This window comes from Cebus imitator, unplaced genomic scaffold, assembly GCF_001604975.1.
Source record: "Cebus imitator isolate Cc_AM_T3 unplaced genomic scaffold, Cebus_imitator-1.0 Scaffold120, whole genome shotgun sequence".
Lineage (NCBI taxonomy): Eukaryota > Metazoa > Chordata > Mammalia > Primates > Cebidae > Cebus > Cebus imitator.
Window position 1 is genome coordinate 3,867,372 of NW_016107435.1, and position 15,904 is coordinate 3,883,275.

General features: G+C 44.9%; 1 protein-coding gene across 5 annotated transcripts in view; it reads right to left on the minus strand.

Moving 5' to 3' along the window:
* Window positions 1-219: 219 nt before the first annotated feature.
* SLC18A1 (solute carrier family 18 member A1) overlaps window positions 220-15,904 on the minus strand; it is a 44,590-nt gene continuing 28,905 nt past the window's right edge. For 4 of the 5 annotated variants that reach the window (XM_037742425.1, XM_037742424.1, XM_017539701.2 and 1 more), the window contains 8 exons: window positions 15,029-15,089; window positions 14,851-14,946; window positions 5,839-5,917; window positions 4,861-4,912; window positions 3,071-3,134; window positions 2,658-2,777; window positions 2,325-2,458; window positions 220-1,216 (listed from right to left, as the gene is read on the minus strand). In XM_037742425.1, the coding sequence (XP_037598353.1) occupies window positions 1,103-1,216; window positions 2,325-2,458; window positions 2,658-2,777; window positions 3,071-3,134; window positions 4,861-4,912; window positions 5,839-5,917; window positions 14,851-14,946; window positions 15,029-15,089 (720 nt within the window). In that variant the 3' untranslated portion in view covers window positions 220-1,102. The remainder of the gene's footprint in view (window positions 1,217-2,324; window positions 2,459-2,657; window positions 2,778-3,070; window positions 3,135-4,860; window positions 4,913-5,838; window positions 5,918-14,850; window positions 14,947-15,028; window positions 15,090-15,904) is intronic. The other variant, XM_017539702.2, reaches the window with a different exon arrangement.

Genomic DNA, 15,904 nt, shown 5'->3' on the forward strand with positions numbered 1-15,904 from the left:
ACTAACTTGCAGCATTAATCATCTTTTATATTGTGCACATCCTGTTTGCCCAAATCGATGGGGAGCTACTTAGGGGGGTACCATGTCTCCCATCTCTTTGAAATCCCATCACCCAATAAGTGTTTCAAAAAGGTAGCACAGTGTGAGAATATTTAAAGTACTTGCTCTATTTGCCCACACACTTTCTTTTGCTACAAAAACCATCTAGTTTACCAGGTCTGAATTAGGCAATGATGTATTTATTAGCAAGTATGAACAATGCCTCATTACACTCCTCCTATTAGGAAATCTACAATCGGGAGGGATTTCTTTTCACTACTTCCCATGAAATATTGGGTCTTATGAATTATTTTTCTGCCTTTCTTCTACTTTCATTTCTAAGAGTCTAAGAGGTTCAGAAAAGATAGGAACACACAGGGGAGGTTAAGAGAATGTCAATAACTCCAGCATAAGAGAAATGGGCTCTTCCCCTTTCTGAATAATAACGAAAATAGAAGATGCTTTTTACTGAGGGTAAAGCCCTCTTTGCAGCTGTAGATTTAGCCACAGAAAAATCACTCACTTTATTTAAAAAAAAAAAAAAAAAAAAAAAAAAAAAGCAAAAAACTCTTCAAGCTGGCACTTGGCAGGACATGTTGAGAACATTTTCTCAACTCAGCTGGGAAAACCCAGGAAGAGACATGTTGAGGAACAGAGGATAAAACTCTTACAGTCTGTTGGAACTATGCCAAAGAAAATCAGGCAACAGATAAGCGAGGTTTGTCAGTCGCGCCACTGGCTCCAGGCACATATTGCTCACTGCCGCCTCCATGAAATGAGTCACCTCTTGCAGAATCCATCACAGCTCAAGTTTAATCAACCTCACAGCAGCCTGGGAGGGTGCATCACTCTGTCCTCCCACAAAAGATGGGCCACTGAGGCATAGAGGGAGAGCTACGGGTTACACAGGTGAGAGAGCATTGGGGACAGTGTCCATGGGAAGAAAGAAATACCCAGGGAGAGGGATGTGAAGCCCACTGAGCCCTGGGCTCAACCATGGTGATCTGGTCCCAGGGAAAGACGTGGTCACTGAGGCATGAAATTCAGGGAGCACCTTCTGCAGCTACTCCTCATGGTCAGTTTCTTCATCACTGTCCTCCCCCAGGGGAAATTCCTTCATGGGCTTCTGGGTTGCATACATCCGGGTCTCCATGGGGCACTCCTGGCTCACAATAGCCTGCAGTGAGAGGCAAGAAGAGAAGCCACTGCACATCTTTTTTTACCAGTCTCCCCATCCTGTTCCCCACTAGCTCATCTGAGGCTGGCATTGCTGAGAACTCGAGAAAGTGCATGCACTGGCCTCCCGAGGTACCTAGTATACCAACTCTTGTCAGGACAAATATCTCACAAACTTTTAATTGAATCGAACAGTGGTAGTGGAATCAACACCACTCCCTATCACACCTTCCTGTCCTCTTTGGTTCCCTTGAGCAGCCTCTGTAGCCATCCCAAAGCAGTCAAGGACCTCAGGATGCTTGTGCTACAGTAAGACGAAAGTGCATCATTAAAGAAAATTCTATGGTGTGGATCTCTTCCTTGGTGTTTTTGTCCCCCCTCCCTTTTTTTTTTTTTTTAGATGGAGTCTCACTCTGTTGCCCAGGCTGGAGTGCAGTGGTGGGACCTTGGCTCACTGCAACCTCTGCATCCTGGGTTCAAGTGATCCTCCTGCCTCAGCCTCCCAAGCAGCTGGGACTACAGGTACAGGCCATCACACCCAACTAATTTTTTGTATTTTTAGTAGAGGCAGGGTTTCACCATATTGGCCAGACTGGTCTCAAACTCCTGACCTTGTGATCCATTTGCCTTAGCCTCCCAATGAGCTGGGATTACAGGCATGAGTCACCACATCCAGCCCCAGTTTTTGTACTTTCGAAAAGGTCACCTGGTAAGGATAAGGGTGCACTAGAGTGAATGAACAGATGTGCCAATGGAATTCTGCTCACTTATGAGGGAGATAACTCGATAATTCACACCTTGCTAGTAGCTAGCAAGCTAGGAACAGTAACTATAGGATATCTTTGATGGTCCTCTGTCCCCATTTCCCTTCTCTACTTAAGACCCTTCCTGACAGCCCCAGAAAGAGACGAAGTGATTACTTAGAGAAGGGAAATTAAGGAAGCACACAAAAGAAATATGAAGATGAAAGGGGATTGGGAAACATGGCAAAGCAGACAGAGTATCAACACAGGAATAGAGGAAGGAAATAATAGCCCAGGATGAAATGGAATGAGAGAGATGATGGAAGGAAACAGAAGTAATTTTTTTTTTCAGTCAGAGCTCCTTACAAGCTTCTCCTCCTTGGCTGGGGGGCTCCGCAGGTAGTAGCAGAGTGGAGCATAGATGATGTTGACGACCCCAATGATGACCATGAGCCAGGGGAAACCGATGGCCTGCACAATGGCACCCCCAATGGATGGACCTGGGAGAGACACATCAAAGTCACAAGTGTCTATGGAGCCTCCATCACTCATAAGATGCTATGCTAGGGCAATGGGTGACCCAGAAGATGTCTCAGGGTCAGAGATCTCCAGGGTCCTAGGAGGATAGCCTCCTGGCTGCACTCCCAGCTGGTAAACAGTAGATAGGGGAAAGTGGGGCACCAGGTCCTGCCAACATACCTATAGCAAAGCCCATGCAAAAAGCCACATCAGCGATGGCGTAGACACTCCCATACACCGAAGTGTGGCGTAGATCCACCAGGTGTCCCATGATGGGCATCATAGAGGAATCCACCATGCCTGTGGCCAGAGCATACAGGACACAGTCAGCTTCACCCACAGTCAGCCCCACCCACATCCCCTCCTCTGCTCCTCCATTAGTCCACTGGCTTTGCCTACTGTCCTCTCCCTCAGACCAACACCTGTTCCAGGTGGGAATTAGGAGCTCATCTCTCTATATCCCTGCCAGCTTCCCTCCTGTTCCTTCTGCCTCTCCATCTACCTCCTCTAATGAGAAAAGGGAGGGAGTGAAAGGCATCAGACCCAAAGCTAACATTCAGGGGCTTCTTGTTTCCTTTGAGGGCACTTCTTACCTATGGCAAGACCAAGGCCTGCATTGGGTCCAATGAGACCAAAAATGTTGTGAGCCAGAGGAACCTGCAAGGAGAAAAAGGAAGACTCATCAGGACTCCAGATGGGTCAGACGGGAGCAAGGTTCAACGAGTTTTCACATGACATGTGTTTATTCAGAGTGCGCTATTGGCCACATACATCATCCTCCTGTACTCTCACACCTCCTCACAGAAGAACCTACACCTCCAATTCAAGGATATGACAACTTGACCAGTGACATTGTGCTTATTGCGCTTTCCAAAGTTAACAGATCTAATGAGTGGCAGGATCAAATCTGGACCTCAGACTTGACTCCATTATGCTCTAATGTGGATACTTCCTCCCCTTCCTCTACCGCTCTCCACCTAAACACACACTCCTGGACTCATTCTTCATGGACTAAAATTGCCTCTGTTTTCCATTACTGATCTCACTCAAAGGTTTTGTTTAGACTTCTAACATGGTAGCTGTTGGAGAAAGAAGACAGAGAAGATACCCCAACAACCAGTTAGCTGTAAGCTAGATGGGGCAGGTGGTGTGGTTTGGGTGCTGTGTCAGGGAGCTTGTAAGACTCATTCCCATTGCCCTCCTAGTCTCCCAACAAAAACCCTTTCTTCCCTCTTTTGTAGGTTCCTCATCCCCCTCTCTGGGCACCTGTCACTCAGATCTGCTACCCCAGGGCCCTTACCTCTCAAGGGTTTAGCATACTGTTTAGATGTTACTGGTTGATAACAATTTTTAGGGTTCGTGTCTCAAGAAATGTGTATAATTTATCAATAGTATTGGCTGAGACTCTCTATGGGCTCACCACGTGCTGGACACTGTGGTCTGCATGGATTACCTCAACAGCCCTGCGGACACCATCAGAACTTTCTCGACATAGATGAGGACACTGAGCACACAGAGATGAGGTAACCCGCTCAAAGTCACATGCACAGAAAGTGGCAAACCTGCCATGGAACCTGGATCCTATGCTCCTGCTCAGGACTGCCAGCTGGTCTTGAGCACAGCGTACAGTGCCTTGTAGCCCTATTTTTCTCTCCCTCAATCCTAGGAGGTTTCTGTGTTTCTCATCTCCACTGGGGAAGAAGAGAAAATGAAGGCTTAGAGAGCTTGAGGAGGACTCCTGGAAATGGGAAAGTCTTTCTTTCTTTCTTCTTCTATCAAGCCTCTGGTGCCAGGGACTGGGGCATAAATGATGGCTCCCTGGGGACTTATGAGGATCTGTCAGGTGGGATGAGTAAATGAAGTCATAAAATGCACCATTTGCTGCTCCCAGAAATGGATACCAACATGTATCACTTCATATACCCACACACAGAGCCTCAGACCTCTGGCTCCAGCTGCCCTACAGCCCTCTCCCTCTCCTTTCCCACTTCCCCTCAATGGGAAGCCGTTGATCTGGAGAATGTCTCAGGGTCAAAGAGCTCCAGGACCCTGGGAGGACAGCCTTCTAGCTGTACTTCCAGCTGGTAAACAGTAGACAGGGGAAAGTGCAGCTGGTGGCATCTCCCCCAGTGCTAAATTCCTGCCTACTCAGAAACAGTCTTTCTAACAGTCCTTGCCAAGCTGACTCTGCTGATTTTAAAGGAAAGTAGTCTTTAAATGTCTGGGTCTCTCTCTCTCTCTCTCTCCTCTCTCCTCCCCTCTCTCTCTCCTCTCCCCTCTCTCCTCTCTCCTCTCTCCTCTCCTCTCTCCTCTCTCTCACTCTCTCTTTTGCTCTCTCACTATCTCTTTCTCTTCCCCCTCCCCCAGGTCTCATTATACTTACACAAAGCAAACTGGTACCTACTACCAGCATCCCGATTAGGGAACACAGCCACCTGGAAGAAAACAGCCATCATCAAACACTGCTAGAGGAGAGCTCCCCAACACCTGCACCCAATCACCACTATGCTGGCTTGTCCCACCAGCTCTAATCCCAGCAACCCCTTAGGACCTGAGGACTGCATCCCTACATTACCAGTTTGGACCCAACTGAGCTCTCTCCCTGCCCTTTCCTCGTGCCCACTGGCTCCACCTCCTCTTTCTATAGTAAAGGCAGAGGAGGTGCCATAGACACATCTTTCCTTCCCTTACAGGAGGAATCAGCTGACTCAGAAGGCACTTGACCCTTGGAAGTAGCCCTCAAACTTAACTCATGCTGTTGCCCAGCTCAGACTGCCTCCCATCTGTCCATATTTTATTTAGTCCTTGAGGTCCACCTCAAAAACCACAGAAAGTACCAAACTTCTTTCCTTCTCTGATGTCCTATGGCAGTGCTTCTAAAATCTTGGTGCTGAACTCCAAAGATGAAATTAAAGCTGTCCTTACTACAGTGGAGGAACAGAATCTAGACTGATACCTCTTGGCCCCCAAACCTTCCTCCTCAGTGGCCATGGAACTCCCCAGGGTTCCATGGAACATAATTTGAAAACCACTTTCCCAAAGTACTGCCTTTTTCATAGCTGTTCTTTGTTGTGGTTATTTTATCTCTTCAACTGGACAGTAAATGGCTGGAAAGTAAGAGCTACCCCTCATGTCTCCACTGCCTCTTCTATACCAATCAGCTCAGAGCTCAAGACTATCCATTCTCCATACTGCCCTCACCACCCACCCACTACCAATCTTCCAGATGGGAAGTTTTTATCAGTGTGTACTTGTCCTAAACTTTCAACCCTGGGGAAGCTGTTCATCATTCTAGGAACAGGGACAGGTGTTCTCCCATCTTACATTTCTATTGTTCGTCCTAGATCCCCAGGCTACATACCGACCCATCTTGTTGGCCAACACACCGAAGAGGTTGGTGCCAATGAGGTAGGACACACTGGCTGGCAAGAAAGCTAGACCTGGGGAAGGACACAGATGCTTACCTTAGGACATGTTCAATTTACTCTCAAATGCCTGGTCTCCTACAAGACAATGAAGTCCACCCCTGTAACCTTCTAAGATCCCCAAGCCACTGTGTTTTATGATCTGGGGATCTTTGCAAACCCACAGTAGTTGCCACAGGACCTCACACCTCTGCTTTCTTCGGGAGCAGGGCTTTGTTTAGCCTCAGTACTTTTATTTTTTTAAGGCAAGTTCTCACTCTGTCACCCAGGCTGGAGTGCAGTGGTACAATCTCAGCCCGCTGCAGCCTCAACCTCCTGGGCTCAAGTAATCCTCCCAGCTCAGCCTCCAGAGTGGCTGGGACTACAGGTGATCACCACCACACCTAGTTTTATTTTGTTTTTTTCTTCTTTTTATTTATTTATTTATTTATTTATTTATTTATTTTTAGAGATGGAGTCTCACCATGTTGCCCAGGTTGGGGCAACATGGTGAGACCTGCCTACCTCGGCCTCCCAGAGTGCTGGGATTACATATGTGAGCCACTGCACTTGGCCTAGCGTCAGTACATTTAATGTGCTTCCAGCTCCCCACTTAGATTCCTAATTAATAACCCCGGTGAGCCATTCTCATGTATAAAATACCCTTGGTTATCAGCATGAAAATTTGAGCTTCAGAGGTGGTGTGGTTGGGTGCCATATACCCATACATGCTTCCTGGGAAGTGAATTCCTGCCTTGCTATTTACCTGCCCTTCTATTGCTCTGAGGGGGAGCTTGGATTAATTACTAAACCTTTCTGAGCCTTGGTTTCTACATTTGGAAAAAGCAAAGCTATAATTACATCTTACCAGGTTACAGTGCGGAGCAAATTAGATAATGCATATAAAAATATTTTGTAAATTGAAGTCTGGCCACATGGTTTTTGGTGACAACACAGGGAAGTACTCTGGAAACATGGACTTTGGAGCAAAGCTCCAAATTTTGCATTCAAATCATGGCTTGATGACTTGTTAGCTCTGTGACTTTGGACACTTTACTTACCCTCTCTGAGTCTCATCCATTCATTCATTCATTTTAACAAACTTTTGCCACATGCCAGATACTCTGGGGGCTGGGAATACAGAGTTGAATAAGACAAACAAAATTCTAGCTCTTGGCTAGCTTATACTCCAGGGGAGGGAGACAGACAACAAACAGGGAAACAAATGCACAGAAAAAGATAATTTTGAAAAGTGTTGAGTTATGTGTAGGAAATTTAATGTGGTGATATGGCAGAGTGACTCAAAAGGGCTCCCTGGGATGTTGGAGTTGAGGAAGGCTTCTCTGGGGAAGTGGCATTCAAGCTGAGACCTTAATAACCAAAAGGCAGCATTTCAAGCAGAAAATAGGAAGCACCTCATGCAAATTAAAAGCCCTTAAAGAAATTATTTAGTCTGTTCTAAGAGTAGAAAGGATATCGGTATGGCTGACACATTAGAGGAAAGTGGAGGGTGAGAAAATGAAGTCCCTAGAGAGAGCCTGCATTTTATTCCAAGGGTGATGGAAGCTTTGGAAGGAAATGACATAATTGGATTTATATTTTCTAAAGTCCCTTGGAAGAATGGGTTCATGGAACAAGAGTGGAAGCCAGAACTATTTGCAGAATCCCACAGAAAAGTGATGGGGAGAAGTGAATAAAATGGGAGGTTTTGGAGGTAGAGTTGGTGGCATTTTCTGTTGGATTGGGTACTGATATAGCAGGAGGAGGGGAAGTGAGAAATCAGGGATAACCTAGGTTTTTGTCTTAATCAATTGGGAAGCTGGAGATAGAGACGACTGGTGGGAGAGCAAGAATGCGGGGAAACATGAGAGGTTTGAAGTGACTATTAGATATCCAAGCAGAGCTGTCAGGCAGTTAGATATGCAAATCTGGGGCTCCAAGGAGAGAGAAATTTGAGACATTGGTTTGCACACGGTTCTGAAAGCCGTGCAAATGGATGGGGTTGCCTATGAAAGACTAAATAAAAAATAGAGATCCAAGGACTGAGCCTTGGGGGACTCCTACCCTTAAAAGTTAGCAAAGAAGGCAGAGACAGCACAGGTGATGAGGAGCAGCCAATGAAGAAGGTGAGGGGAGATGGAATCCAAAAGAGGAGTCTGGCCTTTGATCAGGGCTGGGATGCTCCAACATAATTAGAGAGAAGGCTGTGAATGTAGGCACAGGTTCAGGAAATTGGGTACATTTAGTGATGGAAACATAAGAGTTCCCTTCTCATTGCTTCCGTTTTCTCAGTGACTAGATGGCAAAGTCAACAGCTGAGAATGATGATAGTGAAGGGCTGGGAGTGCATGTGAGTTTAAAACAAAGAAATAGAAAACAGTCATTTTGGAAAAGAAGAAGAACAGAACTAGGGACTTACAGAAAGATTGCTGGACAGTGTGAAACCCAATTTAGATTTGTGGCCATAAATATAAAGTGAGACCAAACAGACTGGTTGTGTGTTTTTTGGCAGCCGCAGGCCATGGCTCAGTTATAGACAAGGAGTAGGCAACAAGATAGCTTAGCTAGAGTTAAGTCTTTGCCAAGTGACAAGCCCAAAGGGAGAGAGGAGTTTCAGAGGAGTGACATTAACCATGGGCCATTGAATCCACATTGAGCAAAGAAATAAGTGAGGACATGAGTAGTGATGGAAGAAAAATTACTGAGGCCAATGAACTGATGATCCCAGATGGGTCAAAAATTGTTGATAGGGACCATTAGAACATCTGAGAAGGGAATATGTAAGATGATACGTGGATTGTTTGGAATTGAGATTTCAGAGGAAATGTAATTAATACTGATGTCAAGGTGATATGGCTTGGATATTTGTCCCTTTGAAATCTCATGTTAGAACTTGATCTCCAATGTTAAAGGTGGGGGTAAGTGGGAGATGTTTGGGTCATGGAGATGAATCCCTCATGAACGGCATGATGCTGTCCCCATCCTCATGGTAATGAGTGACTTCTTGCTCTGTAAGTTCACACAAGAGCTGGCTGTTTAAAAGATCGTGGCACCTCCCCTCATTTCTCTTGCTCTTTCTCTTGCCATGTGATATGCAGGCTTCCCTTGCCTTCCTCGAAGGTTGTAAGCCTTGTGAGCCCTTACCAGAGGTAGATGCTGGTGCGAGGCTTCTTGTACAGCCTAGAGAATCATAAACCTCCTTTTTAAAATAAATTACCCAGCCTCCGATATTCCTTTATAGCAATGCAAAATGAACTAATACACGAGGTGGGGACATAGATAGGAGTAAATTAGTTAAGGCAGAAAGGAAAAAAGGCTCATTGCAAAAGAATAGATTAAGGAATTAGGAGGCCAAGATCCAGTTACCCACCTGGATATTGAAGTCACCAAAAATGATGACAGGAGTAGAGGTGAAAAGAACATGCACCATATGTCGACAGCTTTAATGAATGAGGAGAATGAGGAGGGGCAACTAAGGGGTCACTAGATGATTACAATGAAGAAGGGTGGGCTGGTGTCATCTAACATGATCTTCAAAGGAGTTGAGGTCTTTGAAGGAGAACAGAGAAGAAATGACTTAGAAGCAGCAAAGAGAGCAAGGTGTGGAACATGAACTTCCATCTAGGTGCTGCAGAAAAACAACGTTCACAGAAAACATCTGGGTCTCTGTAGGGCAAGAAGATGAAAGACACGCTCAGAGACAAGGATGAGGGCATAGAATGCTTGCTAGTAAGAGGCTCAGGATTTGAAAGAGCATTGGGAAATTGAGTCAGATCAAGAAATCTCTGAAATATGGAGATAATCATAATTTCTACCAGACCAGGCAGGCCAGTTGTGAGGTTTAAATGAAATAATACATATCAAGCATTTTGCATAGTGCCTGTCACAGAGTAAGTGCCCTACAAGCACTGGTCTTGATTATTATCATCATAACTGGTGAGTGACAGAGTCAGGACTTGAGTCCAGTCCGTCTCACTCTAATTCCAGGTGTTTCCACTACCCTACATCCTCAGTGGGGTTGCACAGATGGCTCTGGTATAAGGGACTGGTTGAGATCAGCAGAGTGAGTTTCTCTGGATTTCACCAACCCTTTTAATTCCTCTCTATACCTAGAAAAAAACAATACAGCCTAACAAAAAATACCATGGCAACTACAATAAAATCAAAAGTCAACACTTGACCAGTTATTGGCTGACAGCTTGTTTGTTTTTAATATTCTCTTCTATGGAGGGGAAGTAAGCACACCTTGGTGTATTTGTCTAGGCTATCTGGACAGGTGGCAATCCATTGCAAACCGTACCCATTTGTTTATATTTAATTGGTGAAAAAAATTAAAACTACTCAATTGTTTATCTAATATGTGGAAGTAAGCACCTCTAGGACATGCGAGAGCCTCCTAGATCTCCTTGACATCATTTTAAATGGTGCAAAATTTCCTGAATTGGATTTTTCTCAATCCATGTTGCTTGTTCTTTAGATCTGACTATATCTTACATTTTAGCAGTATTTTATGCAAAAATAGAATATGTGTCTATAGATACACATTTGTTTTTCACAGTAAATCTTTAAGGGGTAAGGGATTACACATTTTGTGACTATCAAAATGATGTAAACAAAAGTAATTATTAAAATTATAAAAAAAATTTATTTACTGAGTATATCCTGTATTCCATGCACTGTGCTAATCCATTTAAAATACCAGATCAAAACAACCCTGAAAAATAGCTACATTTTTACAAATTAAAAAACTGGAGTTTGTCTTAGACTCTGTTCTTTTTGCTGCTCTAACAGAATATCACAGATTGGGTAATTTATACAGAGGAAAGATGTATTTGGATCATGATGCTGGAAGCTGGGAAGTGCAAGGGCATGATACCAGCATGTGCCTGGCCATCTGGTAAGGGACTTCTTGTTGGGTCATAATATAGCCTAAGGGTACCACATAGAGAAAGGGCATTCAAGAGAGAAAGGAAAAGAGGGCCAAACTCCCACCTTTTGTAACTAACCCACTCCTAAGATAATTGCTTTAATCTATTCATAAAGGTGGTGCCCCTATGACTTTATCACCCGTTAAACGTTCCACTTCTTAACACTGTTGCATTCAGGACTAAGTTTCCAACACACAGATTTGGGGGGAAATAGCATGCCACCCCTGGCCTCCAAAATTCATGTCCTTCTCACAATGCAAAATACATTCATTCCATCCCAATAGTTTCAGAAGTCTTAACTGGTTCCACATAAACTCAAAAGTCCAAAGTCCAGAGTCTTGTCTAAATTAGATATGGGTAAGATTCAATATACAAATTCCCTCCAGCTGTGAGCCTGTGAAATCAAAATGAATTACAGTGGGCCCTTTGTATTTGCAGGTTTCACATCCTTTGATTCAACCAACAGCAGATCAAAAATATTTGAGGGAAAATATTAAAAATAACAATACAACAATAAAAATAATACAAATAAGAAACCAATACAGTATAACAACTATTTACATAGCATTCACATTGCATTGGGTGTTACAAGTCATCTAGAGATATAGTACATATGAGGATGTACTATAATCCATCTAATCTACTGAAGATAGATATGCAAATTATATGCAAATATGATGCCATCTTATGTAAGGGACTTGAATGTCCTTGGAGTTTGATATCCATGAGGAGTCCTAGAACCAATCTTCTATGGGGATAACTGCATGTACTTTCAAAAACAATGGTGGGACAAGGTTAGAATAGACATTCCTATTTCAAAAGCAAGCAACAGGGAAGAAGAAAGGGGTAACAGGTCCCAAGAAAGCCCAAAACCCAAAACCCAAAATAGAGAATGATATTGAGTCTTAAAGCTGGAGAATAATTGCCTTTGACTCCATGTTCAAAATCCTGGGTACACTGGAATGGAGGTTGGACCCCCCAAGGTGTCAGGCAGCCCACCCCTATGGTTTTTCTGGGCTCAGTCCACCCAGCAGCTCTCATGGGTTGGCGTCTTGTGCTTGTAGGCCACCATGCTGGTGCCCCTCCAGTTTGGTGACCTTTGAAATGGCTGTCCATGACATCTTTTGAAATGTAAGTGGAGGAAGTCATGCACCCATAGTTCTTGCATTCTGTGCACCTGCAATATTTGTACCACATAGACACCACCAAGGCTTACCACTTGCACCCTCCAGAGTGAGTGGGAGGCCAGGCCACACCTGGGCCCACTTGAGCCATGGCTGGCACAGTTAAGGGGCACTGCACTGAAATGCAGTGAGCATAACCCCAAGGTGGTCCTGCGCAGTGAGCCCATGGAGTGCCCCAGGCTTATTCCCAAACCATTCTGCCCTCCTAGATCTCTGGGCCAGCAATGGGAGGAACAGCTCCAAAGATCTCTAAAATGCCTTTGGGATCTTTCTCCCACAGCCTTGACAGATGGTACCTGGCTCCCTTTCATCCACACTAACTGCTTTAGGTGGCCTGACCACACTTTTGGTGTGCTCTCCTCAAGACGCCTGTTCCTTCTTTCCAAGGCCAGGCAGCAAATTTTCCAAGTCTTTGTTTTGCTTCTCTTTTCATCATAAATTTCACCTTTAAGTCACTTCTTTGCTCTCACATATCACTATATATGCAGTTTAAACAGCCACACAGCAGCCTGGAGCTTTGCTGCTTATATATTTCTTCTGCCTGACATCCTAGTGTATTGCCTCTACATTCTTCATTCCATAAAGTCCTAGGACATGGACACAAGTCTACCACGTTTTTTGTAACTATATAACAAGGATGGCCTTTACCCCAGTTTCCAATACTTTGTTCCTCATTTCTATCTGAGACCTCATCAGAATGACGTTTACTGTCCACATTTCTATCAACATTCTGGTCACAACCACTTAACCAAAGTCTAAGAAGATTCAGACTTTCCCTGCAGCTCTCCTCTTCTTCTGGTCCCTCACTAGATCACCCTTAATGCCTTGCCCACAGCAATACAAGTTGTTTCTAGCCTGCTCCTCCAAATTATTCCAGCCTCTACCAATGTCCCACTTCCAAAGCTGCTTCCATATTTTCAAGTACTTGTTACAGCAGCAGCCCTGTTTCTCAGTACCCATTTTCCATCTTAGTCCATTTCCATCTGCCATAATATAACAGAATACCAGAGTGGGTGATTTATAAAGAAAAGAGATTTATTTGGCTCAGGGTTCTGGAGGCAAGGAAGTTCAAGGGCAAGCCTCCAGCATGTGTTTGTTCATCTGGGGAGGGCCTGGCTGCTAGATCATAACATGGCCAAAGGGCATCATATGGAGAGAGCACACATGAGAGAGAGGTAAAGGGGGGCTGAACTCTCTTTTTATTATAGCAAACTCACTCCCATGAAAATGGCCTGAATCCATTCATGAGGGTATACCCATGATATCATGATCTCTCAAAGATCCCATCTCTCAAGACTGTTGCCCTGGGGATTCAATTTCCAACACATAAATTTTGGAGGACACATTCAGACCATATCAGAGGTTAAAGAGGTTAAATAACTTATCCAAAGTCACAATCAGTAAGTGACCTGGTCAGGATTCAAACCCAAGTGGACTTGGGCTGTTTCCTTCCCTTGATAATGCTACCTAGCATATGGTGGGCCACATAGCAAGCACTCAGTGGCAGAATATACATGACTTTCCAAAGCATGGACTCCTGTGTCCCCCTCAACAACCTTGAGGGGTGCTCTTCATGTATAGCAGCAGTTTTCAAGCTGTAATCACTGACTAGCTATAACAGCATCACCTGGAAACTTACTAGGAATGAAAACTTATTTTGACTGAACTGCTCACTGGCTCCCAGCAATCAAAGTTTCAACAAACTTTCTAGGTGATTCTGATGTAACTATTGGACAACTTTTGATGTCCGACTTCACAGACCAGATAACATTGAGGAAAGCTGTAAAAGATGGTGGTAACTGAGCAACTGTAATGGAGTAATTGGTAACTGGCAACTGAGGCTGGTGCCTAGGCTGCTGGGGATACTCTGTGTTGTAGCAGCTCACCAGGATCGAAAGCCTTAGTGGCCAGAGCCTTGGGGCAGAGGATGCGTCATCTGCACTGAACAGCAACTAACTCAATTAATCATCATGGTCAGAAGCACTTGCAACCCATAAAAATTCAATTTGGCACTGGGAGTGCAGCTGGGAGTCTTGCTTAGAATTGTCCCCCCCACCCCCAAATTAGATTTAGTGCTTTTTATTTCATGCTGAACTATATCAGGTTCTTATCAGCTTCCCTTCTGTCCCTGTAAGCCTCTCCTCCCTGCAGCGATGGAGCAATTTGCATGTAGCCTTCCCTGTCCTCTTTCCTGACGGTTCCTGGGAAGGGCTAGAGCCTCCTCCCGAAGCTCCTCTCTAAGTCTTTACATAAACAGAGGAAGCTAGAACCTCTCTCTCGTGGGCCCGTAGCTTTTCCTAAGTGAATGCTACATAAACACCCTTTTAGAGGTCAAAAAAAAAAAAAGATAGCCAAAGGGTAGTCTTGAGGATGACGAGTTGAAGGGAGAAGAACGTGGGCATGGTAATGGTGCACACTAATATTGTACATAGTGCAAAGCATTTCCACCTCGTATGTCATTTATTCATCCAATTTTCCTTGAACTAGATAGTATTTTGATGCTCATTTTAGCACTCAGAAAAGCAAGGCTTAGACAGTTTAAGGCATTTGTTCAAGCTTTCACAGACAATCAAAGGAGCTGAAACAAAAACCTGAATCCTTGGACTGGAAATTGTTAATCATTCTACTACACAACCAGGTATGTGACCTCTCCATAGCCCTTTCATCCTTTCCCACCCTCCCCTTTCTCAGACTGCTTCTCTGAGGGACCGTACACCTACTTGGGCTTGATTCGCAGGTGTGGACATGGGAAGTCATTCTACAAAGGAAGCATATTGTCCCTGTGTGACACTGAGAGAAAGCACCCATGGCTCACCTCCTCCTGCCAGGCCCTAAGCAGGGGACTGAGGTCACTTACCCAGCTGCCACTTGGGGGAGCACATAGTCTGCATCATCCAGATGGGCAATGTGGGCTCCAGGATGGCAACTCCCATGTTGGCAAAGCATATGGACCCTGGGGAGATTGTTCTGTGAGCAGCCATGGCTGTCTGAAGCCCAGACACCCCTGGTTCAATAGGAGGTCATCACCAGCTTACCTGCAGCCACCAGGATGTAAGGGTCTTTGAGAAGCGTAAAGAGCGGAGTCCCCTTGGCACTCTGAGAACATGGATGAAAAAAATAATGCCCATTTGTACAGTGTAGGTATCTCTCCTATTTTCACAGAATCCGAGAAGGTGCAATTAGGGGCTTAGAGACCATCTACGGCAGCTCCTTTACTGCAGAGACCAGGAAACCCAGTCCAGGGAGAGAAAGTGACTTGCTTGATGCCACAAAGGGAGCTGGAGGCAGGGCCCCTGTGTACAAGGTAGGCACTGCAGCAGTCACAGATAAAGAAGCAGCATATTCCAGCCATGATTCCTGCCTTCACATGACCATCAACCAGGTCAGAGTGGATTGCACGGATGCAAGGCCAGGGTTGGACAATAGGTGTCTGGCTTCCTGGTTTCCACTAGATCTCCCTGGCACTAATTTTGTCCCGGGACAACCACAGGCAGTGCACTGAATCTCAAAAACGAGCATAGAGGCTGTAACTCAAAAAGCCTCTCAAGATTTCTGAATTCTTTATTCTGATCATTTTGAGCCACCCTGCATTAAGGTAGAAGAAGCGGGTTACAATTCTACCCTAAACATCCAGGTCACACTCTCATCTAAACTTCGTCGCCCCACCCTCCTTCCATGCATCCCAGCAGTCCCTCAGCCATCATTATTACCTTTGCCTAAACTACAGGCCCTTCTCTTCTCCATAGTTCCACGTTCTACCCACTCTCTAAGGTCAAGCCTAAACGGCTCCTTCTTTTCCAGACTATTCCCCAACTCAGTAGCCAGGACTTCTCCCTCTTTCAAACACCCTGAATGCTATGTCCTAATCCTTTATGGTGTTTCCTACATTCTCTCTTGTAACAGATTTGATC